Source organism: Cotesia glomerata, linkage group LG5 (assembly GCF_020080835.1).
Source record: "Cotesia glomerata isolate CgM1 linkage group LG5, MPM_Cglom_v2.3, whole genome shotgun sequence".
NCBI classification, from domain to species: Eukaryota; Metazoa; Arthropoda; class Insecta; order Hymenoptera; family Braconidae; genus Cotesia; species Cotesia glomerata.
In genome coordinates this window covers 6055265-6080416 of record NC_058162.1, presented here as the reverse complement: position 1 = coordinate 6080416, position 25152 = coordinate 6055265, and the positions used below count along the sequence as shown (strand labels likewise).

The 25152-nt window shown below is 29.7% G+C and overlaps 2 protein-coding genes and 1 non-coding gene across 3 annotated transcripts in view; 1 reads left to right on the top strand and 2 right to left on the bottom strand.

Annotated features, from left to right (window-relative positions):
• The window catches only part of LOC123264796, a 34642-nt gene extending 29870 nt beyond the window's left edge, over positions 1-4772 (bottom strand). Inside the window, exon 1 of the mRNA XM_044728285.1 lies at positions 4718-4772. Within this exon, the coding sequence (XP_044584220.1) occupies positions 4718-4757 (40 nt within the window). The 5' untranslated portion in view covers positions 4758-4772. The remainder of the gene's footprint in view (positions 1-4717) is intronic.
• The window catches only part of LOC123264780 (RING finger protein 17), a 136282-nt gene that overhangs the window by 33023 nt on the left and 78107 nt on the right, over positions 1-25152 (top strand). The window lies entirely within an intron of this gene.
• On the bottom strand, positions 13050-13122 carry Trnaf-gaa. The gene has a single exon. It is a non-coding gene; the product is annotated as a tRNA-Phe (tRNA).

The following is a 25152-nucleotide window of genomic DNA, read 5'->3' as shown; positions in this document are numbered from 1 at the left end:
TGCATCCTTCACTTGTCCTCTGCTCCGCGTAGCTCTGCATAGCAGACTCCAGACTCCGAACTAGATATCTCACTTCTATTTGGACAATCTAGAGCGACTTGATGCCCCACGACCCGAGATACCGATGCGACACGAGTACCCGAGTTAAAACCGCACGTGCTTTGATTCCTTTCGCCAGCTCTCTCGCTCTCATTCGCCTCCTGGATCCACTTTGTCATCATAATATCAACCCTCATCATATTAACTCACCACTACCACCGCCGCCATTAAAACACATCCGTACAAATACATATATATTTATATTTATATATAAGGATAAAAAGGATCCGTAGATTATTTGTGTGGAAATGTTACGTGACGAGCACGTGCAAAATAAGATACGTAATTTAACAGAATCATCAGAAATCTCTTGTTGATACACAAGCTAACGTCACTTTGTGTTGTGCTAAGATCACCTGAAACGACACAACTCGACTCAAGGTAGAATAAATTTATTTATGAGAAAGTTTAGACAGTAAATAATTGAATAAAATAGCATGTTCTGTTCTTCGTTGTATTTTCTGTTCTCGGGGATAAAGATAAATTAATTACTCCACCTCTCACTTGCTATCATTATGCTAGTTTTTATTCTCTGGGTTATAGAATTCTCTACTTCCTCAAAATTATCTTAATTACTACCGGAATAATGATTTAATTTGAATTATATCATTTAATTATGTACTCGATGTTATTATAATGATAATTTACTGATTTGTATTATGTCAGGGTGATTAGTAATAGTTTATACAATTTCATTGATACAAACAGGATATAATTGATTTTTTGTACATCTAAGAGGTTTTGAAAAATTAGAAAAATTTAAGATTTTTATCGAAAAAATTTTATATAGTAAAAAATTATTGCTTATAAGCAATAGTACACTGAAAAAACTTAACTTATAAATTTTTTCAAAAACAGAATTTTTTTCTTCAATCGATTTTTTTTTTAGTGTACAATTATTAAAATTTATCTCTTTAAATTAGATTAAAAATATTAATCATTTAAGGAGGTATTGCGTCAAGAAAAAGACACCAATAAGTTATGGCTATTGGTTTCTTTTTCACGCACTAGTGCTGCCTCTCTTTACAGACTATCGCTCACTTACTTCCACTCACGTAAAATATCGAAAGTCACTAACTTCAAATATTTCTTATAAAAAAATGAATACCGCTCATTTTTGTGTTATTTTTGATAAAAAAATACTTGTTATAACTTCAATTAAATATTCCCAGTTTTTCAAAAAAATCCTAAGAAAAGTATGGTTGTTATTCAATAAAATGTTCACTCTAACTACGGTCAGGATAGGAAATACATGTTAAATGTACGATTTTTAATTGCTAATATTTCGAAAATTAGCACCGCAAGGACTATTAAAAAAAATTTATTCGTATAGATAAGAGGACACTTAAAAGTACGCGTATTCAAAAATTGAAGAATATTGTAAGAAAAGTGATTTTGCACAGTACCTCTTTAAATGCTAAAATTACAAATTTAAACGTCAAAAATTATCATTTTAATTCTGTACAACTCCTGCCTAATATCTCTCTTAAATTCTCTTACTGGTTTTCAATGTTTACTACGCTGAAAAAAAACTTGATTCAAGAGAAAAATCCTTGAATCAAGAATATAATTTTGAAGAGGGTAATTGTCTTGAATCAGGACGAAAAATTCTTGAATAAATTAAAATTTCCTTAAATCATCCTTAAATCCAAGAACATTTTTTTTTCTGTGTAAATTTATTCTAAGTATTATTTTTCTATTGATTAATTTTATGTAATGCCATGAGCATCCCTTGCTGAAAGAAGTACATTTACTCTTAATGCAATAAATTAAAATAAAATAAAATAAAAATAACTCTGTACAACAATTTGAAAATCTTTTACTATTTACTTATTTTTCTAACAATTCTTTGATAAAACACGCGAATGAAAAGTTTCTTAACTGTAACTAAAAATCTATGTCATAATTAAAAAAAAACTGTAAACCCGTAAATTAAATAAGTAACTAAAAAAGTAAACCGCAGTATCAAAAGGATTTCCCAGTGACTTGGAACGAATAATAAAAATCAGTACACACAAGTAGAGAATTTAAAACTGGCAGGACCCGCAGCAGCTCCAGCACTCTCCTCCCGGTAATACAATTTACCCGGGTGATGCGTCGGCGGTACATAAATTTTTATGGTGATCAGGTATGTACCATACACGCAAACCGTCGATGCATCAAGTCCCCTCTATATCTACGCTCCTCTCAGCATCTCCAATAAAACTACCCCCGTCTAACAATTACACACACACATAACACACTCGCCGGATGTGTCGCAGTTTCGCCAGGTACCAGGAGAATATCGCAAAATTAAAAAAAATAAAAATATAAATAAATATATTTACAGACATATACAAAGTGCAAAGATAGAGCTGAGTGTAGACGTGAACGTGGTTAGAATCGAACAAATCTGTTTGTACACTTGCCTCTATTCTCACCCTCACTTAACAGCCCCAGTAAATTTTTTTTTTTCCCATTTTTGTTATCTATTCCCTTTGTTACAATGCTAGTTTATCTCCGATTCACCACTCACCATTTTTTTTTAATTTTCTATTGACTGATTGTCATTTTTTTTTTATTTTTTAAATAAATCCATCAAAATTTTTCGAGTCACGGTAAGGTAAAAAGCCAGTGAGTTAAAAGTTAAATAAAATTTATAAACTGAGCTACTCTTTGTATACAACTTGAGAACAATCACCAAGTTTTATTTGAGTCAGGCACAAAAATGACGAGGAAACTGGGTAGTATTGCTAAGAAAAAGCTTTTGCTGCCAGAAAAGTCGACTCAGCGATAACGTTTCGCGTTTTATGTCCTCACGGCTACATGCTACATTCCAACACATGGTAAGAACTTTAATACGTCTTGTATGTTTTGTTGTGCACAGACCATATAATCGTATATATGTGTTTGATATAATAATATATAATATAGGAATTTAATGACCAACGTGACTTCCGATTTTTAGTTTCTTTCTTTTTATTGCAAATTTTTTAATTTTGATAAAAAACAAAAATTTTTACCCAAAAAAATTGATAAAAAAATAATTATTGTCTTTTTAAATATTTTTTTGTCAATAATTTTTTTTTTTTGTGAATTATAAAACAATTTTTTTTTTGTTTTTTTTTTTTTTTTTTTAATTTGTTTAAAGTCGCATAAACTACTAAAGTCATGAGCGACTACGGTAGGGGGTAAACTTTTGAGATTGGAACTCGTTTTATTTTTTTGGGATGAGCAGAATAATACACTTAAATATTAAAAATATTCATTGGTGTACGCAGGACTCGAACCCGGTCCAATGCTTTGGTAAGCAAGGGCCGGATCCGATAGGGCTACTGCGCGCCTAAAAAACAATTTATTCTACAAATTTATTTATATTTATATTGTTTTATTAATCACAAAAAAAATCATGAAATAATTTAGATTTATATAGACAAAAATTTACATAAAAGTTTGAATTAAAATCACAGTGGTCTGTCATATTGTCTGAGACCTATCATTTTATGCAAATAAAAACTAAGACTACGGTTGATTTCCCTGGTGGTGCTCATTCTGCAGAACAACCACGTGCAGGTCAGCGATATCTACGGGGACTAACAAACATTGTCGATGGGAATTCTCGGTTTACATGTGGAGAAATTTTTTTTTTATTTATTAATACGCCTTGTATTATATTATTTGAATCTAACAGATTTTCTAATTTTGGGTTATATTAAAATTTTAACGACAAAATAAATTTCCCTAAAATTAGTGACAACTTTCTTTTCAATTAAAATTATCTTGATTTTTTATTTGAGTCAGATTATAAGGTAAAAATTCCAGTGAAAGTCCATGGCCTCGAAAATCAAGAAATTTAATGGCTTATTTTGAGCCTAGAAATTTCGTCTTATCAAAACAGAATTTCAGAATAATTATTTTTATTTCTCTAAAATTTTTATTGCAACTTAATAAAAAAATAAATTGTATAAGAAATTCTTAATTGATTTTTAATTACAGCAAGATAAAATTCAAAGTAAAAATTTTATACAAAATTAAATAAATTTTTTTTCTAACTTTCCACCCAATAATTTCCAAAACTCTAGTTAAATTTCCTCCTTGTTTTTTAAATTAAAACTTAGAACCTCCAAAAAAGTAATTTCGGCAAACAAAAAAGGCCCGAAAAAGTATCAATCACCATTGGATGAATTTATTGAGTATATACACCCCCGTAATAAGTGAATAATTTTCCAAAGCGGGGACCATCATCTCTGTGTCTCTCTGTGTCCCATTGGAAATGATTATAACCCACCACCGCTCGGGATTACCGTCGATGTGGATTAAATCGCACAAGCATGGACGCACCCCGAACACGCGTAATCCCCGTGTTCCTCATCCTCCTCCTGATCTATCTCTACCTCTACCACTATTTCCATCCCCTCCATATATATCAGCTATCCGGGTTTTCATCCGCGTAGTACTTCTCTCGCATTATCACCCCCCGACAATTTCATCGAATGATCGATTCCGTTTAAACTCGTAATCGTCATCCTATAAATATTTCACAGTAGCAACACTCCATCAGTCTCTTTGACTACACTATCGACTCCCTAAAAATAATTTATCATTTATAATTATATTATCCTCCGGAAAATGTACTCACCCACTAGCAAAAAAAACGCTAAAAAATATTTGTGAGTCATCACTAATTTTTATTTTTAAAAATCACTCTGCTTTATTCACATTCAATAAAACTTTTCAATAAAATGGAACTTGTTTTTAACGAAAACACTTGTTTTAATGTATAACTCTATTTCTTGTTACAATTATTGATTTATCGCTATTGTTATAATTATAACTTTAATTATAATAATAATAATAATAATAATAATTATGGAAGATGTGTAGTCGTCGAAACACTGAACAAAGCACTGATTGATTTAGCGAGTGTGAAGTCGATGCGGAAACTGAAGTCTTTGACGAGAATACGAGGCCTTAGTAGTCTCATGTGTCTCGAACCGAGCGTGGGCCTTTCTCGGTCGCTTTGTACTTGTATGTTTGCTGCATATGTGTGTATATAAATATATACATTGGACTTTACATTACCTGTTGTATTGAGGAAACCAAGGAGTAGGTTTCGAGGTAGCGAGGCCGAGGAAGGAGAGGAAATGAAAGGACGTTTACATTCGCTCCCACTCTTTCAGTCGTGCTCATCATATTTTTGTTTTCATCCACCCAGTAAAATTAATAAGAAAAAATTTACTTGCATAAAAAATTTTTATTTTTTATAAAAACTTTTAATGTGCAGGCGACCGGGCGCGAACTCTCGACCTCTGGGTATTGTTTGGCAGGTATAAAAGTGAATCTTGGTAATAAAAGTAATGAGTAATAGATAATGAGTATAGTAGTTTGTATTATATATCATGTGACGCATGCAAATTGAAAGGGAAGACCTTCGGGTGCGTAGTGCTGAATTGGAGCGTGGTAGTTTCACTTTCTGAAAAATTAATAAAATTAATAATAAAATAATAATACGTGATTGCTTAGCTTCTCACGGTCATGTTATATTTTTTTGCATAATCTAGATGTTTCATTAGACTTATTGTGATGAACATGATCACAATAAACATACGTATAATTTCATACTTTTTTAGTATATTTATGTGCATATTTATCTTGTATATTTGTTTGCATGTCAGCAACGTGTTAAAAACACCGATTTTAAAACTGACAACAGGGCAATTATCCTGCTTATCACGCACCTTCCTTTGTTCGGGTTTATCTGCAGATGTTATTTTTTATTTCGTAAAAAACTTCTCAACTCGATCACTGTGAAGCTAACTACAGTTTATTATTATTATTATTATTATTTATTTATCTAAGATCCAAAAACTTGCAAAAAAATGTTTGAAAAATTTAGCGGCAAAATAGAAAAATTTCTGAGAATTAATTAATTGAGAAATAATATGTCAATTGAATATATATTATTCTTCTAAAATTTCATTCTATCAAATAAATTTAAAACCTGAGTTAATCATAGAATAATAATAACATCTAATTTGATTTTTAATCTTTAAATTAAAAATCATTTTGTTTTCTATCAATTTTAAAACCAGTTTTTATAACTTGTGATTTGCCGCATAGAAATCGAGTCCAATTAAAAAAAAAAATTAACGGTCCTCAAACGACACATCATCATTAAACTCGAAGGCCATTTATTAAAGAACAAGATGACACTGGATATCATCCCAGATTATACTCAGTGATATCTGTGGTGAAGAAAAATTTCAGATAATAGCTAGAAAAATCCAGATTATACTGCGTGAAATTTTTTGTCATTCAGTATAATCTGGGATGATATCCAGTGTCATCTTGTTCTTTTCGTGAATACTAAGCTTTTATCAAATTTTCGTATAATAACTACTTAAGACTCATCCAAAAACTATACAACAAACTACTAATGAAATTTTCGTAGGTAAATTAATAAGGCAGGTAAACATTTAGTTGAATTGAATGTAACAGTTTAAAATAGAATAATTAATAAGATTTGGCTGATAAGTCGCCGGCGGATGCGGATGCCAGAATTAAAAATAAGGGCGAGTAAAATTTTCCTAACGAACGGTAATTCGTTAATTAAACAGTCGCGCTAAAGTGTTCAAAGGAAACTCACTAGACTTAATTTATACTTTTAACTTCACTTCTCACTTATTCCCATCGCTAACTTATTTCTTTATTTGTTTCGCGAGGCGCGGGTCTTATTTAGATTTTTTTTAATCTCTCCTACTCTCGGCATCCTGCGAAATTGATTCCGACTTAAGTATTGACTTGGAAAACTTATCAGCATCTTACTTTTTAAAATTCATTATAAATTTTTTTAATTATACCTCATTTTTCTCAGCTCTTGTTTACTTTTCATTTAAAAAAAAAAAAAAAAAAAAAAAAAAAAAAAAATTACAAGTAAAATTCAAGAATGTACTCAGAAAGTTTTTATTAAACTTGTACAATAAAATACGCGAATTCATACTCATCTATCTCCATATATGCCGTGTATGTATTATATCGCAATACCGAGCTAATATAACATCGGTGCATATAATTGCACGTAGTGTATATTTTTGCGTAATAAATAAAGCGAATACCCGGAAATAAGAATGGTAACATGCGTGAGTTCCCGCATAAATCGTCCAATAAAAAAAAAGACTGGAAACTGTTGATGTACTGATAGATGATGAGCGATCAAAGGAACGTATATTATAATAATAATCATAACATTTATCACCTTCACATCTCGCTGTATACTTTTATGCGTACTATGCCGCAAACTAATGCTAATAATAGTAATAATAGTAGACGTTTTATTATTTCACGCCCTGCGATCATTCGCTTTCGATTTATCTCCGGACCATAAACTTTACAGGTAAATATATCTATATATTATAAAATTTATACAGCTAACCACGGACATCGTTTCCATTTAACGATTCGATATAACATTTGGTATAAAAACGATAAGAATTTTCACGAGACTGCACATCAACTGTCTTTATAGATATTTTTGTGTTATATATGTGCATTTTACTTTCTCACCTATAGTAGCTAAGTTGCGAAAATAAACTGGGAAATAGTCACCAAAGGGATAGTAAACTGACAACAATAGACAGAGGCTTAACTTTAAATGAGAGAAAACAATTGTTTTCTCTTTTAAATATATTTGTTGTTTTTTATTAGTTTGTTAGCCAGTGACAGTACAGGAAGGTCGAGGTCTTGATTCTGATCTTTGTTGATTCCGAAAATGCATTGTATTTGATGGGAATAAATTGACTTATGTGGGGAAATAATTATCATTTATTTAATTAAGAAAATTTTATTAGATAATTAATTTGTGCAGAGTTGAATGCTCTTTTTAATAGTAAGTACTCTAATAAGAGCGAAAATAAAATTTATGATCATCAAGATTCATTTATAAGAATTATACGTTTTATATTTTTGACTCTAACTTTCAAAATATTAACTTTATGCTTTTTTAAAAATGTCGCTGATTTTTTTAAGAAAAATTTTTTGACATTCTTTTAAAAATTTATACAATCAGAAAAACAAGATTACCATTTTGTTTTTTTTTTTTACATTTGACGGAATTTTAAAAATAATCTTTTAAAAGTTAAAAAAAAATTTTGAAACTTTAAATGAGTACATTTTTTTTAGTTCTTCCAATTTTCAAATGATTTGATCCATTAAAAATTCGCACTAAAAATGTATTCAATTCACGGGATCAATAATTCAATAAAAAAAAGGACCTTCAAAGCCGCGAAAAATTCGACATGCTGAATCTCGACTCGGAGATCACCAACAGCCGTGATGAAATAAAATTGATCCAATATTTCACTTGAAATAAAAATCCTAAACATTAGTCGTGTGGTCTAGCGTCAAAACAAGTGGACTTATGCATATGTATTTGATATTCAAGTCTCTAAAAGCGAGGTATTATTGAGCTAGTCTTCTCAAAACTTTCATTTAAAACGGTAAACACTGTAAATTATGGTTCATTAATTCTCGATTTTATCTAACATCACCAGCACACATTACTTCCGTGTCAAGCGTCTGGTCCGATATAAGAAAAGTGAAAGGTTTTAACTAAAATATTTTAAAAACATATTCACTTTGTTAATGTAAGCGATCCTGACAACAGATAACGCGTGTATTATATATGTATCTACGAGTAAAATGACACGGAAAATTATTATTCTTCTATTCTGCGTAGAAAGTTCTTGAGTGTAATAATTTATTCCGGTCAACTCATCTCTCATCTATTTGCCTTTATTGCTCCTATTTTATTTTTCAGAGTTGTATATTAACTATTGCATCGCTCATAAAAAATTTTCTGAACGCGCAATAGAAAATAGATATGTTAAAATGCGACCGCGTTATTTTATTTGAGAGCTAATCGACGAGTAAAACTGGAGCGAGCTGAGTTTAAATTGAGTGAAAAGACGTAATTACGATGAATTTTTGTTGGCTAGCTCTTCTAATTGCATCGCGATCTACAATTTATTTTGTGACTTTTAACTTGAGCGCGAAAGGTGCCCAACTGCTTCGAGGGAGAAGGTTTTGCTTCTTAACTTACTGCGGGTTCTTTATTTGTTAATTAACTTTTCTTAAGTCCTCTCTTGGATAAATAGATTTAGTCCTCACATCTTTCCTTTCTATTTCAATTATATATGCTGCCAAACTTTAAAAATTAGTAATTAAATAAGTTTGTAAGTAAATTTATATATAAGAAAGCCCACTTTTTTTGACCTTAATCTTTAGTTTTATTGATTTGGTCCCTGAAATATTTGAATATTAATAAAACAAATTTTAATTATCAAAATTTGTTCGACTAAAATAATAAATTATGCTTTGAGAAACTAAAAAAAAAATTTAGTTTTTAATTTAGTTTTTGAAAGTAAAAATCAGTCTTCTAAGCCTTTAGATTTGAATTTATTTTCATTTTTTAATTATATTGAAAAATATTGATAAAATTCAAAAAATTGCTCATAAAGTAGTCCTTTTATTTTATAATTTAATCCATAATTTAGTATCAAACTGTTCACTTGTTTACATTAACTCTTTAGTTGACATAAACATGACATCAATGAGCAACATGACAGTTCCGTGATTAAAAGCTTGTTCCATCCTCATTTTCAATGACACGAATCATTACTAAATCTAAAAATTAAATTTAACTAAAATAAAAATTTTTTATATAATAAACTATGAAAATTTCCTCGAAAATTCAACTCAAAAAATATAATTTTTTTGAATATTTAACCAGCAAAAAAATTTACCGACCAATTCTGCCAGAAAAATACGATGACTGTATGTAGCTTTGATCATTAAAAACTAAAGCAACAACAAAATGTAGCCTCCATAAAATAAGATATACAGTCTTAGGAATGAAACGTCACGGTGAAAAATAGAGTGGACTAGACAGCTGAGTATGAAATGAGCGGAGGGTTGTCCAGATGTATAGCATAGCTCTGAGCTGAGAATATATGCAATGCCTTCCGCTTCCTCGGAAGTGTAACCTCCTATGGCATCAGCGACACCGCAAAATTTGTCGGTCTCTAACGTAGTTCACCTCTGCTCGGTGAGGAGGAGTTTCCATGTGTTCAGAAATTCCTAAGATATCTAGAGTGTCATATGAAATACACAGAGGAGTCTTTCTCTGTTGCTCTACTAAGCGAAGGTAGCCTCGCAGTATTGCGGGCACAAGAAGAAGGAGGAGCTTTAAGAGGTTGAGGTAAGAGCTTCGTCAAACTCACTTGGTTCGTTCATTCGAATTACCCTCCCATAAACTCTCACTTGGCTTATACACCCACATAAAATTTGGCTGGTCTTGTTTAAAACCTGGCATTACATTTTCCACCTAGATCATTTCTTCCTCGGCTTAGTACAGCGCACCAGTTCTTCCTTCTTCTTCTTCTTCTTCTTCTTTTCGAGCTCCTTTTATTCACCTCCTCAAACTTGATCGCACTAAAATAAACGACCGTTTGTTCGTTCACGATTCGCACGTGAGATACAATTCGGTAATAAAATAGAGAAACGAATTTAACCGAGAAAATTTTACGTTTTACCGGGAAAATGCCGAGAAACTCTCGCAGAAACCCGTTACCTACGTGGTATGATAGAAACATGGGAAATATTATATTTATATTCTATTGAATAAGACCTGACGAAAAACATGCTTTTCATAAATCTTATTATCCGAAATGTCGACTTTTTTTTTTTTTTTTTTATGTATAAATGTCGCACATCTTGAATGCAAGTGGTCTTCTCTTTGAATTTTTTACTACTATTCACATTCACCTTAAATTGTTTTTTCAAGTAAAACAATTCAATCGTTCAATTTTGACAGACTTTGGTTTTATCGTAAATTAAAGTTTCAGACTAATTCAATTTGCTCTTGAATTTCATGTGATAAATTAAATTTATTCCAGCTAAATATTTATCAATAATTAAAATATAATTTTTCAGGATTATAAATATGTGAATAGAGCCTCTAAATTTTATTTTCAGCTGTTTTTTTATTTGTACTGCCTGCAATTCATCATCCAAGATTTATTATAAAAAATTGACCATCAGAATTTTCAACTTAAATTTTTTACACAAAAATTCAAAAGTATCCTATTGATTTATCATATTTATAAAAGGACTTTTGATCAGTAAACAACCAAATAAAATTTCTCATGGGAGTAGAGTTGGACTAAAAAATTGGTCAATAGTAATCCAGGATATTTGTTGACTGAATATTATACATTCAATCCATTATGAAACAGAAGTAAACTAGTGGTGGTGGATTGCAGCTAATAACCCTCTATTATTGTCCATGGTACATACAACCCCCCTCACTTCTGGAGTTACCCTTGGTGGAGGTATGGCTCTCTATTCTGCACGGTGTTTCGTGCTCCTAGTCGCTCTACTGTTCAATCAGAGTCTAGCTTATTGCCTTTTAATTGATTACAAATGACAGATTGATTGGCTGGCTCCGGTTAACGCTCTCGATACATGTGTTTACACAAATACACTAGGATTTTTCCATATACGTCCATGTAAACCTACCAGTAGCTTTTAATTTACCGTTTTTATTTAAACTACTACTATTTTTCTGTGATTGTCGAATTGTTCAACCAATCGATGTTCATGCGTGTTTATCTACAAAATTTCCTCTTTTTTTTCAGTCAAATCTAATGAGTCCCAAATTAGCTTGTGAAAAAATTCAGTAGTGAAAAATTTTTATAAAGAATAATCAATTTTCCAAAAAATATTTCTTTTTCTATTAAGGAAGTACGAGCACCAAGGCAACTTTTGATAAAAGACTTGATTTTTTTTTAATATGAAGTTTAAATATGTCTAAACAAATTCCGAAAATTTGAAGGAGATTGCCCGATCATTTAAATAAATAATTAACTTTAAAGTTGAGCAATTTAACATTGGTTTTATAGGGTAACCTCCAAACATTGATAAATTTCTGTATTTTTCTCGTAAAACTGTCGGTGAATATTTTTAAAAAACTTATGGATGAAAGTAAGTACATTAGTGATAAATTTAATTCAAAAAAATTTACACTTGCCCGACTAATTAAAGTGTATTAATTAAAAGAAAAATAAATGCCGCCATTAGCCAATGTTGAATGTATATTTATATATTGAGAAAAATCATATGATTACTGCTTTCCACTTACCGCGCTAGAGTCGATCTATCCCCATCCCGCCTAGCGCTTGTACTTCTTTAAAGCTTCTTTTAAAATGATAATTCATATGAAAGTGTTTGATGAATAGTTGACCTAAAACCACGTGTTTCTTATAACTTCTAAATTGGAAAAAATACTAATATATTTTACTTGTAAAAATTATAGATTAAAATAATTTTAATAGAACTATTGTAACTATTTTATTGATAAAAAATTATAAAAGTGAAATTATTTAAAAAATATTTTGAAAAATACCATATAGATAAATAAATAAATTTTACTTCCTTATAATTCTTCATCAATTTATAAAAAGTATTAATTCTTAGTATTGTAATTGAAAAAAATGAATTAAATCAAATGATATTGTTTATCTCAACGAAAGTTTTATTTTTAAATCCACCGTTTAACAATTATTACTATTATAAAGTTTACATAATATACTGGCATGATGCGTATTTCATATTTTTTCTTTTTGACTTGAAAATAATTCACGGAAAAAAAAATAATTAGATGGGGCTCAGTTTAATCTGAGATGGTAGTGAGTTGAATCTTTCATAGTAGTGACACCAATGTTGGATCGAAACAGCTTAAATAATAATTTTATTAATTTTTCTAAAATTTAATTTAATAAAAAGAATTAAATAATAGTGTAGAAATAGATTCTATCTGCAGATATATTCTAGTACAAAATTTTCAAGTGGCCTTTTTATTTGAATTTAAATAAATATTTAAAATAATATTTAAAACAAAAATAAAAAAAAACAATTGCCGAAACCCGGGATTGAACCGGGGACATTTAGATCTTCAGTCTAACGCTCTCCCAACTGAGCTATTTCGGCCGGATAGTGACGATGAATTACTGCGCATACATAAATCGCACGACAATATGCGCAGAATAAACCTAGACTTTTTGGCAAAAAAAGGAAAACCAGGGAAACTTTAAAATGGAAAAAAGCTTCTATTTGAATGGAAAAAAATCTTAGAACTGAAACCTACACATTTAAAAGTTTTAATTTAAAAAGTTGAACTTTATTTACAACAGATAGTTTTTCATGTTTTTAATTAATATTTTTTTTTCTACACTCATATAAATCTATATAGGTTTAGTTAAGCTTTCATTTATCCGGTATATATATCCTTGCAATTAAAATCTTTAGCGACAATTTAGAAACAACTCGGTTGCGAGTTACTTGGCTTTTAAAAAATCAAAGCCGTTCGTCGAGCTACTGCTCTGCAACTACACCAACACTGATGTAACTGTATTACTTAATTGAATTCGTCAGGTCATTAGTGTAGTAATAGAGAGGATGAGGATGAGGATAAGAGATAGAGAGGATGAAGGATCAAATAAGGAGGAAGAGCGAGTCAAGTAGAGTGTCGTACATTTAACTTGCCCAAGAGCGAATATGCCAACCGAGAGCCCTGAGCTAAAGACTTACAAATACAAATATTTTGTGATATATGTACATAGATTGAGATAATACCTTAAAGTTCAATTACCGGTTTAGTTTGATTTCACGAGGGCTAAACTATTGAGCAAAAACAATTATCGAGTTACAAGCATCTCACTCGAAATAGTAATTTACCAATTAGTCTATTTCTAGGACTTTAAATAGCTTGGAACCACCAACTGTCTGCCCTAATTATTTAGTGTCCAAAAGGACCAGCGTGCTGTCCAAGTGAGGAACAAATCCAGATGTATATGGAGTTGGAATTTCGATAGTACTTGATATTTAACTACATCAAAGCAAAGCCAAAACGCTTCTTACCCACTTACTTTACTGCCACTTTAATGTTGCACTCATAATCGCATTATTAATATCACATCGATCTACGTAATAATTTCATCAGTATCCTCGTAAAAGCTCTATTCCGTCATTACATCTTTATATATTTTTAAATTACATTATATTTCGCTTGGATAAAATATTTATATTTAGAGCATAGAAAAAATTTTATTTTCTAATTTAATGTTGAATTTATCCAAAAAATTGTCTAAATTTATTCAGAAAAAAAAATCAAAAATTGCCGTGATATTAATATTAAATACTGAAAAAAAGTATAAGTCCTATAGCAATAGTTTAAATATATATCTTATACCCATGTTAAACGCGCCATTTGTATAAGCCATACGCTTAAACATATTACGATAGGACTTGAACTTTTTTTTCAGTGAAAACTCAAACTTAAAAAACTTTTTTTTTTGCCACCCCGAGTAACATTTTTAATATATCTATTAATTTAATAAATTTAATATATCTCAATTTTTATGGCCTAGTTAGTTACATTTACTAATCGACATAATTTATCAACAGTTGATGAATTCCTCTCTCCATTTTATGACATCGTGATGTGACTTTACCATTGGCCGGTAACTAAAATAGTTTTCCAAATTTTATGATCGTTAAACATAAATTTAACCAATCTGACTATAAAACAAATTAATTTTTCATAATATCCTTTACTTGAATTATAATGATTTTAACAATAATTTTTTCTGAGTGCTGTGTTATACTGAACAGGACACTAAGACACTCGACACTCAAGAATTTACGAGATTTGTTCAGATATATAGCTAAATAAAAGTAATCTAGATTCTAAAGCACTCTTCGATTTAATAAGTCTCGGGTTACTTTGATAAAATAAATCGTTGATTTACAATTTATCTTCAATTCGGATTCGCCAGTACATGGTTCATATCAATTAGTACAATCATTATTGCTTTAATTAATTCTGTAATTGAGGTATGATCAATAACAGTGATCAGATCTGTGAAAAGTTTCATATCAAATATAAATTTGATCATAACATTTGGTGATTATGGAAAGTACACATAAATTCGATGCTTATTTTGTATCGTACCCCAGAGATTTTAATAACGAAAATGTTTAATGATATCTACCATCTGGGATTGTTAATTAAGCAGATAAATTTAGATTTCTTACTGAAACTAAGCAGAAGCATCTCTTTGACGTTTCCCTTTTAGTGGATCATGATCGTTCAATGTAATGAAATGATCTCTCCTAATCCGGATAAGTTTAAAGCTGGACCACAAAATTCAACTAAGTAGACGAGATATATCCAGTTTAGGTTAACCCACCCCTCTGAGACTAAATTAATCTCGAGAGTAAAAGTGCTTAATTGCTCAATCGAAAACTTAAAAATACTTATGAGAATAATGAAAAAAAAGCCAAAAGGTTAAACGTATGCATAAAACGTTGAGTGCTTAAAAGTGAGTTGGGCGCCATAGCCGGGTATCATCACAAAGATAAAGTATAAAATAGTACTGAGTACAACGGTACTGTATTGAAACCTCATAGTGGAATGCAAACAAGGGTAAACAACAAACAAGTCAACTAAAGGCGCTGGAATTTAGTTTTCGTATTAATCTACCTACCCTTTATACCCATCGTCATCCCATTTTCGTGCCTTTTTTAACTCAATGTTTACTAAATTACATCGGCTTTGCTTTAAACAACTTTGTCCTTGAAGTAAATCTAGTTTTTTTTTGTCAGTGTAAATAAGATAGGCTATTAGATTTTCAAAGTTCAAAATAGAACATTAAGCACACTTTAAACTTGCATGTAAAATTTCTATCCAGATTTTCTAACCGTTTTGAATCTGAAAGAAAATTTTGATCAAAATCTTTTATAATCCATCTAGTTATTGGTAAAAATTGGTAGTTTTTCATATTTATGCTTCAGTATCCAAGTTTCTCTCCAGATCCAACACCATAAAAAAATCTAGATAAAATCGACCATTATTGAAAGCATATATGCAATTTCTAAAAGAATATCCTGTCCAAATAAGTCAAACGAATAATAAACGGCCCCATAAATTGACCAAAAGAGCAAGGATATTATTTTGAATGTTTTCTTGGCACAGCAATGCCTTCCGTATTACTTCGATGTAATAGTCAAACTATATCTTCGATTTCACATAATTCTAGGCAAGGGTAACAAATTTGGAAATATATCCAATGCAAAGTTACAAGATTAATATTTTTTCGAGTACAAATATTCGACTTAGAATTCCAAGAAGAATCTATTTGAATTAATAGCATCTTGAGTTAGGTAAATATTCCTCAACGGTGAACCTTTAATGGCATGTGCCTTAAACTTGGTAGAAGTCTTGTTAGCAGCTGATGAATAATCGATGTCCGATTCTATCGGCTTACGTCAATGTTTCTCTTTCTCTCAACCATCGTGCTCGATTTTTCTGATGCTCCCATCCATTTATACGGACGTATGCCAGCTCTGTTGCATTCTCTTGTCTCTCCTCAATTGGGTGGAATGTTCGCGTGCTCCACTCAATGGTATGCGTAAATTAAATTGTTTAACTCTAATTGATTCCTGGTTAATTGATTTTTCGAATCTTTGATTCCTAAATAGCCAACTTTCGAATTCGTAATTATTTCTTTGTTCGTCTTGATTATTGATGAAAATTTAGAGCTCGCAATGAGCAAATTGTCAGAGTATACACTGTAAAAAAAGCGGTGTTAAAATGGACTCATTTTAACACCGCTATGTAACACCTGTGAATTAACACCAGTGTAGCGGTGCTCTTTTGCGGTGTTAAAAATCCGGTGTAACAGTAGAATAAATTTACACCATATCGGAGTATGAATATTACATGATACATAAAACAAAATTAATATTAAATATTTATCAAAATGAGATAAGTAACAATTATTTAAGAATTTTCAATTTATTAAATTACGCAGAAATCGATTTAATGAATGTTGTACAACAAATTAAATAATATTTACAATATTATATGTTTAGGAGCAATATAATAATTATTTTTATCGTAACCATGATGTTTCTCACAATATAATGGATGCTTTAAACATGAAAAATCTACAGCTGTGAAAAAATATATTATCTCTATGAAAATCATTTAAAAAACGTTCAAAATTGTCGTAAAATTGTTCTAAAGATATTTCAAATTTGTTGTAAAAACACTCTAAAACTGTCTAAGAAATGTTCCAAAATTGTCTCAAAAATTTCCGAAAAATTTCTCAAAAGTTTTCAAAATTTGTTCTCAAATAGTTAAAAAAATGTTTTAAGAATATTCAAAAAAGGTTCCACATAAAATTTAAGGACAAAATTTCAACTAAATTGCTTCAAATAAATTGCATTGATTCTAAAATTATCTTAGAACTATTCCGAAAATCTTAAGAAAAATACTTGAAAGTTATGAAATAATTACTAAAATGCACTATTTTTAAGTTTCCGATTATTTATATGATCTCCCAAAATTGTCCTTTAATAATGGTGTTAAAGTAACACGGATCGAAAATTTACACCGAGAGAATTTCACACCATTATTTCACGCTACACAGCCGTGTAAAGTGCTCCGGGTCCATTTTTACATCGAAATTTTTTACAGTGTATTTATTTTAATCAAAAATTTTTATCTACTTAATATTTTATTATTTTAAACTTTCTAAATTAAATACTAACTTTTTTTGATTATTTATTTTCAATTATTAAACATAAAAAGTTTAATTATAAAAATTGTGTTAGTTCAAATATTATCAACACCGGAAAATTTATAACACCGATTTAACACCGAAAAAAAATATTTAAACCGCGAACGGTGTTACTGCTACACCGATTTCGGTGTTGAATTTAACACCGGAATTTTTAACACCGTACACCGCATGGACTCACACCGGTTTTTTTTACAGTGTATAGAAGAAGTAATATTATACATTTTTGGGTGCATGAAGCACATGAAAAGAACCAGAGAATAAAAAATGGTCAATCCATTGGAAATGCAATAAACGATCGTCGGCAAACGGGCGGGGGCACTCTCACAGTGATTTAACGTAATGCGCAACCGGTATCGCATCCAATATTGCCCGCGGTATATACACTCGCTCCTCTTTCTCTCCTATCATCACCAAACTCTGTTTGCATATGTGTATTTACTCTAGTGGGTTTGCATTTCGCTAAACGCCCTAACTGTTAGCTACCACTTGATTCTCTATCCCGTAACTTCGGCTTCATTCTATATAATAGTATATACTCAAAACTGTACTACATGCTACTGAACTATAACAACCTACGTAGCCATCAAACCCACAAGACTGCCCTCCGTTTCCATCCCGATTATACATTGAAACATTACGTCATCTGTAATTATAAACCACTTTATCCGTTTATCAAGGAGCTCTCTGATCGCTTTCCATTTATTAATCAAAGTTACATACCAAATTTCATGTTGGATAACATCAGTTATCTCTGACTGATATATTTTACCAAAAACAAATAATTTATATTAAATTTACCTTTACACACAAAAAAAAATTTACTTGGATCAAGTAAACAATTTTTAAGAACTTCATCTTCTTAATTTCAGTGGAAAAATTTTTAAACTAAGAAACTTTTCTCGGCTTAAGTAAATTTTATTTAGTTAAAGAATTTTTCATCTTGTTTCAAGAGAATGAAACTTTTCAAAATTATTTTCTTGGTTCAATAATTTTTTTCGTATTAGAAGTTAATTTTCTTCAGTGCATAAAAAAATTAACTTGATTTAAGGGGAACACCACTATGGTGGTCAAAAAAAAGGTGATTTTCGGGAATTTTTTTGACAGAGAAAATCAAGGAATTTGAGGATCGGATTTTTTTTTTTTTTTATTAAGAGTACATGAAAGATTTTTACCCTAAATTTTTATTAAAAAATATTTAATTATTACAAAGTTATTAACAATCTCGTAGAGCACTAGAAAAAATTTCCCCTTTTATGGTCGCATCGATCGCTCAAAAACGGATCATCTAAAAATAAAAACCCAAATTGCTTTTTAATCAGTAAAGATGTAGCTATCGTTGCACATACAAAATTTTGATTTTTAAGATTTTTTTTAGCCGAGTTAAAAAAAAAAAAAAAAAAAGAAAAAAAAACAGTAAAAATTATGAGAAAATTTTTAATGTCCCCTTAATAAAATAAAAATCAGATCCCCAAATTCCTGTATCTATTTTCCCTGTTGAAAAAATTTTCGGAAATCACCTTTTTTTTCGACCGCACTGATAGAAGGATTTTTTTGTAGTTAAAAATATTTGTTAATATTTAACAAATCATTTATTAGAGACCACTTTTTAGTCCTTAACAAATATTTTTTAGTATTTAAAAAGATTTATTAATATTTAATAAATGAATATCAGATTTATTAAATACAAATAAATCATTATAAATACTAAGAAATATTTCTTTAATACTAAAAAGTGGTCTCTAATAAATGATTTGTTAACTATTAACAAATATTTTTTAATACAAATAAATCCTTCTATCAGTGCGTCACAGTGGTGTTCCCTTTTAAAAAATGATTTTTTTGGTTCAAAAAAATCATTTTGAAGATCTTCATGATCTTGATGTGAGGATAAAAATTCTTGAATCAAGAAATTTTTTGTCATTTAAATTTTGTCATTTTTTGTCATTAAGTAAATTTTACTTGATTCAAGATTTTTTCTCCTTACATCAAGATTATGAAGATTAAAATGATTATTATAGTTTAAAAATTTCCCTCTTAAACCGACTTAATTTTTTTTTCATAAAAAAAACTTATTTTATCATCAAAAAATATTTATGATAGTCTTTAATCATATTGATAAAAAAATCAAATAAAAAGATTAATTTTTTTTTTTAATTGTTATTAGTAATACACTATAACTTATTACACTTGTAATTCATGCGTTCTCGAAAGTCTCGAGTATGCAAAAAGCGGATGGAAAGGAGTTGGCTAATTCAATAGCTTAATTATCGAGTGAGTTCCGAGTGAGTGCGAGATATGGAATATGGATATGAATGTGGAATATTTTTGTTATTCAATAAAAAGTGATTGTTCTTTGAATAGTTATATAAATATTGTAATTCCGGCGTTCATTTCTCCAAACATTGATTATCTACTCTATACAACATTAATTTATGTATGCCAGACATTAATAATTTTTTTCTCCGTGCACACAGTCGAGTTTAAAATGTAATCGAAGTTGGCAAATCAAAATGTTGTCAAAGTTTGAAGCACGATATCGGATATAAAAAGTTATCCAACATCTGAAGGGGATTAAAAATAAAAAGTAAATATTTTTTTTGTTGCGATATCTTACCAACAAAGTTAACGGATATGGAAATAAATGCATGCAATGGGAAATAAGATTTGTAATAAATTTCTCATGTAGATGTATTTACTGAATAATTAATTTCTTGAGAGTTAAAACTTGTAGCTTACAACTTATGATTAAATTTCGAAGTGAATGTAAAAAAAAACTAATAGTGATAAAACATAAAACGGAATTTTTTGTTTCGAAATTATTATTGTAGATATATCACGAATGCAATTTCGACGGTCCGGTATTCACATTTTAATACGCTTTTCCTGACTAAAACGTGTCGCTTGACGTTCCTATCGACTCTATTTTACTGAATAGCTCGCAGACGAAATTTTGTACCCCTTTTACCTCTGTGCATGTAAATGTACTGTATTTTATGTACATAAATATAAACATATATAGATCGTAGATGTATCAATGCACATAGAAACGTTTGTGTGTCATACTGGATACTCAGAGCTTTGTAAAAAAAAAAAAACTAAAACAGAAAAAAATGAAAAACCTTTCGACGATCATACGTTTCAACGAATTTAATCGCACGCTATAAACACCCGGTCTCTTGAACCTGCCAGAATCCACCGATACTTCTCTCTACGACCAACCCGAATATCATTTTTTTCAACTGTTTTCCCGTTTAACGCACCGTAGAGTGCTCTTCTGAAATTCAGAGAGATTACACGAGCTCAAAATAACCGATCAACTCTATAACTAAATGTTTTTAATATTTTGTCCTTTGGTTTTAAACGGGACTCATCTAGATCAAAGGAAGGGTTGTTATTGCTCATGATCATCGGCGATTAAAAATGTTACAAAATAAATTTTTGAAGATTTATTGAATCTAGTACTCAAAATTTATCATCAGGAAGATTAGAAAAAATTATAAAATGACAGATTTTAGTGAATTTTATAGAAATTTTATTATTTTATTGATTTTTTCCTGATAACGCAACTTTTGGGAAGTTAAAGACCTAAAAATATCAAAAAATCAAGAGAATGCCAAATGAAATTTGTAGTTTAACAAATCGGCCCTTTTTAGAGGTTAAATACACGGAAAAAAGAAAACTCGAAAAATTACAGTTTGAAATAACATTTTTCTAAATTCAATTTTTTAACTTAACATTTAGAGCTTTCAATGTGAATATTTCATTCTACTATGTAATTCTTATAAAATCTGTAATAATTACATTATATGCTGTAATTTTTCGAGTTTTCTTTTTTCCGTGTATTGAATCTTTTGGGTCCAAAAAAAGTCTGTGATCATAAAAAAGGCCATTCGGCAGCCGAAATGGAAGTAGATTTTATGATGAATAGAAAAAAAATCTACTAGGATTATATACAAAAAAAAAAAAAAAAAAAAAAATAGTGCAACAGCAAATTTCATAATTGGTATAGCAGAATAGGATATATATAATTTTGAGACTATACATATGATATAGTATTTAAATTGAAGCTTATTTAAAGAGCTTTCATATGAAATTTACAGAGATTCAATAAGTTATCCCATTCAAAAGTTATTCGAGTAAGAAAGTGAAGAAAAATGAATTTTCAAGATTTTAAAAATTTTGAAATCCCGGCATTTCTAAATTACTTGACCGATTAAGCTCATCTTCGAACTTGACTCCGGCATTTATCTGTAGAGTAAGTATGTTGAGTTTGGTGGAGATCCGTTGCTAATTGTAGACACTATAGTCCTGACAATTTCTATGAAATCTACTAAAAATGATGTAAATTTTAAAATTCTCCATAATAACGCGTTAGACTTTCTGTCAATTAAAATTTACAATTTTTAAATTGTTGCGATTAACTAGATCTTTAAAACTTGAACTTGAAATAATTATAACCGGTGCAGAATTTTTTTATTTCAGTAAATTAAGAAGAAAAAAAAAAAGTTTTTCCCTAAAAAGTTGGCACAAGTGAATTTTTTCTTGAAAATAATATACTATTCAAAGTTAATTAGATATGAATTAGAGAAAAATTGAACCCGCTGGATATAATAATGAATAAAAATACAATATATAAGATTAATATTGCAGCATAATGCTGAGAGAACTCTTTTTCAGCTTACAAACATCATCGCTTGTACATAGCCATACTTGGCAGAAAAGAAACGTTCACTGTCCCTCGTAATCGGAGCAGTGGGTGTGCGCCCATTCTCTTGTTGCTTTGGGTTGCACGGGAGCGTGTACTAACATCCTTCGCAGATCGTGGGGGAACGTACGAGGGATAGAATAAAGAAAAGGAAGAAAAAATATCGACTAAAAAAAAGCAACAGGATAAAAAAATAGGCGAGTAACAACGGCGTGTAGTGTGCAAGCAAAGCGAGTTGTCTAGAGTATGAGCGCAACACCGGGACGAGAGCTCAACTCGTTGGGCTGTTACATCATGCATATACATGCCGTGCTTCGATGGTTGCTTTAGTGTCACGTCGCACCCGGGTATGTCTTGGGTCTGCTTCACCGGATCTTTAGTTCTTTCTTTATCCCTGCTGTGTTATTTTATATTGCTTTTCAGTCACTCTATCGCCCAATAATAACATCACCACATCATGTGAATTAGCTTGGGAAATTGACTAGGAATCAGCTCTCCTATCTTCAACCTGCCAGATCTCCTTTGCTTATTCTTCTTATGTATATTATATTTTTCTATACATCTATATCTATATCTACAAGTATTTTGCAGACTCATGCATGTACGGCTACTTTTATAATCACTTAACTTTTATATCCTGCTGAATAAATTCAGCCTCTTGTTATTTTTACTATCTCTTTACGTCATTTTATTACGTCAATTATCATGTCCTGGAAGTTTTGCTTATTTGATATATTTATTGATACTTATTTTAATTTATTAGCGAATTTATTTCTATTTTAGACCGTGATTTTGTAATATTATTTTGCTTAGTAATAAAATTGGACGGAAAAGGAATTATGAAATGAAAATTGAAGAGTAGATATAAATGAAGCTGAAAAAATCGACACTAACGTAGGATCAAATAAAATTAATTAAAGAAATAGTTCCTTGAAATTATGAGCGTGATGAATTTTTTTTTTCAGTGTACAGAGTATTTTTTTGTAAGTAAATTTTTATTTAAAAAATTTTAGAAAAATGCATCTTATGTGATTATTTTCGTCACATCTTGTAACTATTCTAGCCTACACTGATAAAAAAATTAACTTGACTTAAGAGCCAAAATCTTGAACCAAGAATACCATTTTAAAGAAAATGATTTTTTTGAGTCGAAAGAAAATAAATTCTTGAAACAAGAAAAATTTACTTGATTCAAGAATAATTTCTTGACTCAAGAATTTATTCTCTTGACTCAAGAAAGTCATTTTTTACAAAATGACATTCTTGGTTCAAGTTAATTTTTTTATCAGTGTATCTGTATTCTTCAAAATTTACTATTTCTTCACGCTATCCCCAAACTTCGTTACAGTGCTCCCTCACTAAGATATAATAAGTTATCTTTTTTTCTCTTGTTAGTTACTAATGAAAAAATTGCGACAGAGCTAAATATCTTGGGGGTGAAGGGGGGGGGGGAACACTGTAATAAATAGATTTTATAAAAAAATGATATTTATTTATTTATTTATCAAAATTTTAGACTCTGAAGCCTTAGCTCCCTAAGGGCATTACATATAAATGAATACATAGTAATAATAAAAGTAGTTGAACAGTAATGAAAATGATAATAATAATAAGACAATAAGAATAAGAAAAGTACACAGTAAAAAATTTTTCGTCAATGCGTCCAAAAATTTTGTGTTAAAAATTTTTATGTTAAATACTTAACAATTTTTTGTGTTAATTTAACACTTTCCTGTGTTAATTTAACACACTAAATGTTAAATTTACGTATAAAAGTGTTAAATATTTAACACAATAATTTTTAACACAAAATTTTTTGACGCAATAACGTAAAATTTTTTACTGTGTAACGTTATCTCAAAGCAAAGTCTATCTAAGTTACTATCTAATGACTTTAATTCATAAAACAAAAGAAAAGAAAAAATATGAATTTGAATATTTTAGTAATGACATTTATCATCTTTATCTACAAAAAACTTGTAACACTTCGATCGAAATTTATTGTAATCAATAATCATAACTCATAACAATCGTAATAATGATATCAATAGGCAATATTATAAACTTGAACAAAAGTCATGAAATTTTTCATTTATCAATTGATTTATAATAAATTTTTATTAATTCAATTTATTGTATTTTGTGATACATAATAACAAAAAAAGTGTAATTGTAATTCAGAGTCTATTTAACGAGATTCATCTAGGTCTTGTCACTCTTTTTCAATAAAATTCTTCTAACCCAACATATTGCAACGTCTATACTAGATCGTGACATAGATCTCTTTTATCTCAACTAAAGATCAAAGTGACCATTACTCAATATTTTCAATCGTGTAATCATTAAGTTCATAAAAACTGAACTGATGTATTGCCAACTCTTTGATTCCCTATTAAATTCTTCTTTCTAACTTACAGAATTTATTTTTTGCCCAAGTAGTTGCGAGAAAACTTTCCATCGCGCCATCTGTTGGATTTTTTTTTTTTATAATAAAGTCCGCAAAGTAAATGCTGTAATTATTATAAAGCAGGAACAATAAACTGAAAAAATTAATTATATTTTTTATTTTATATAAAAATAATTAAAATAAGGAAATATTAAAGGGTATTGATGCATAAACGAAGTTAGCGGAACTTTTAATTGGTATAAGCATATATAGATATAAAT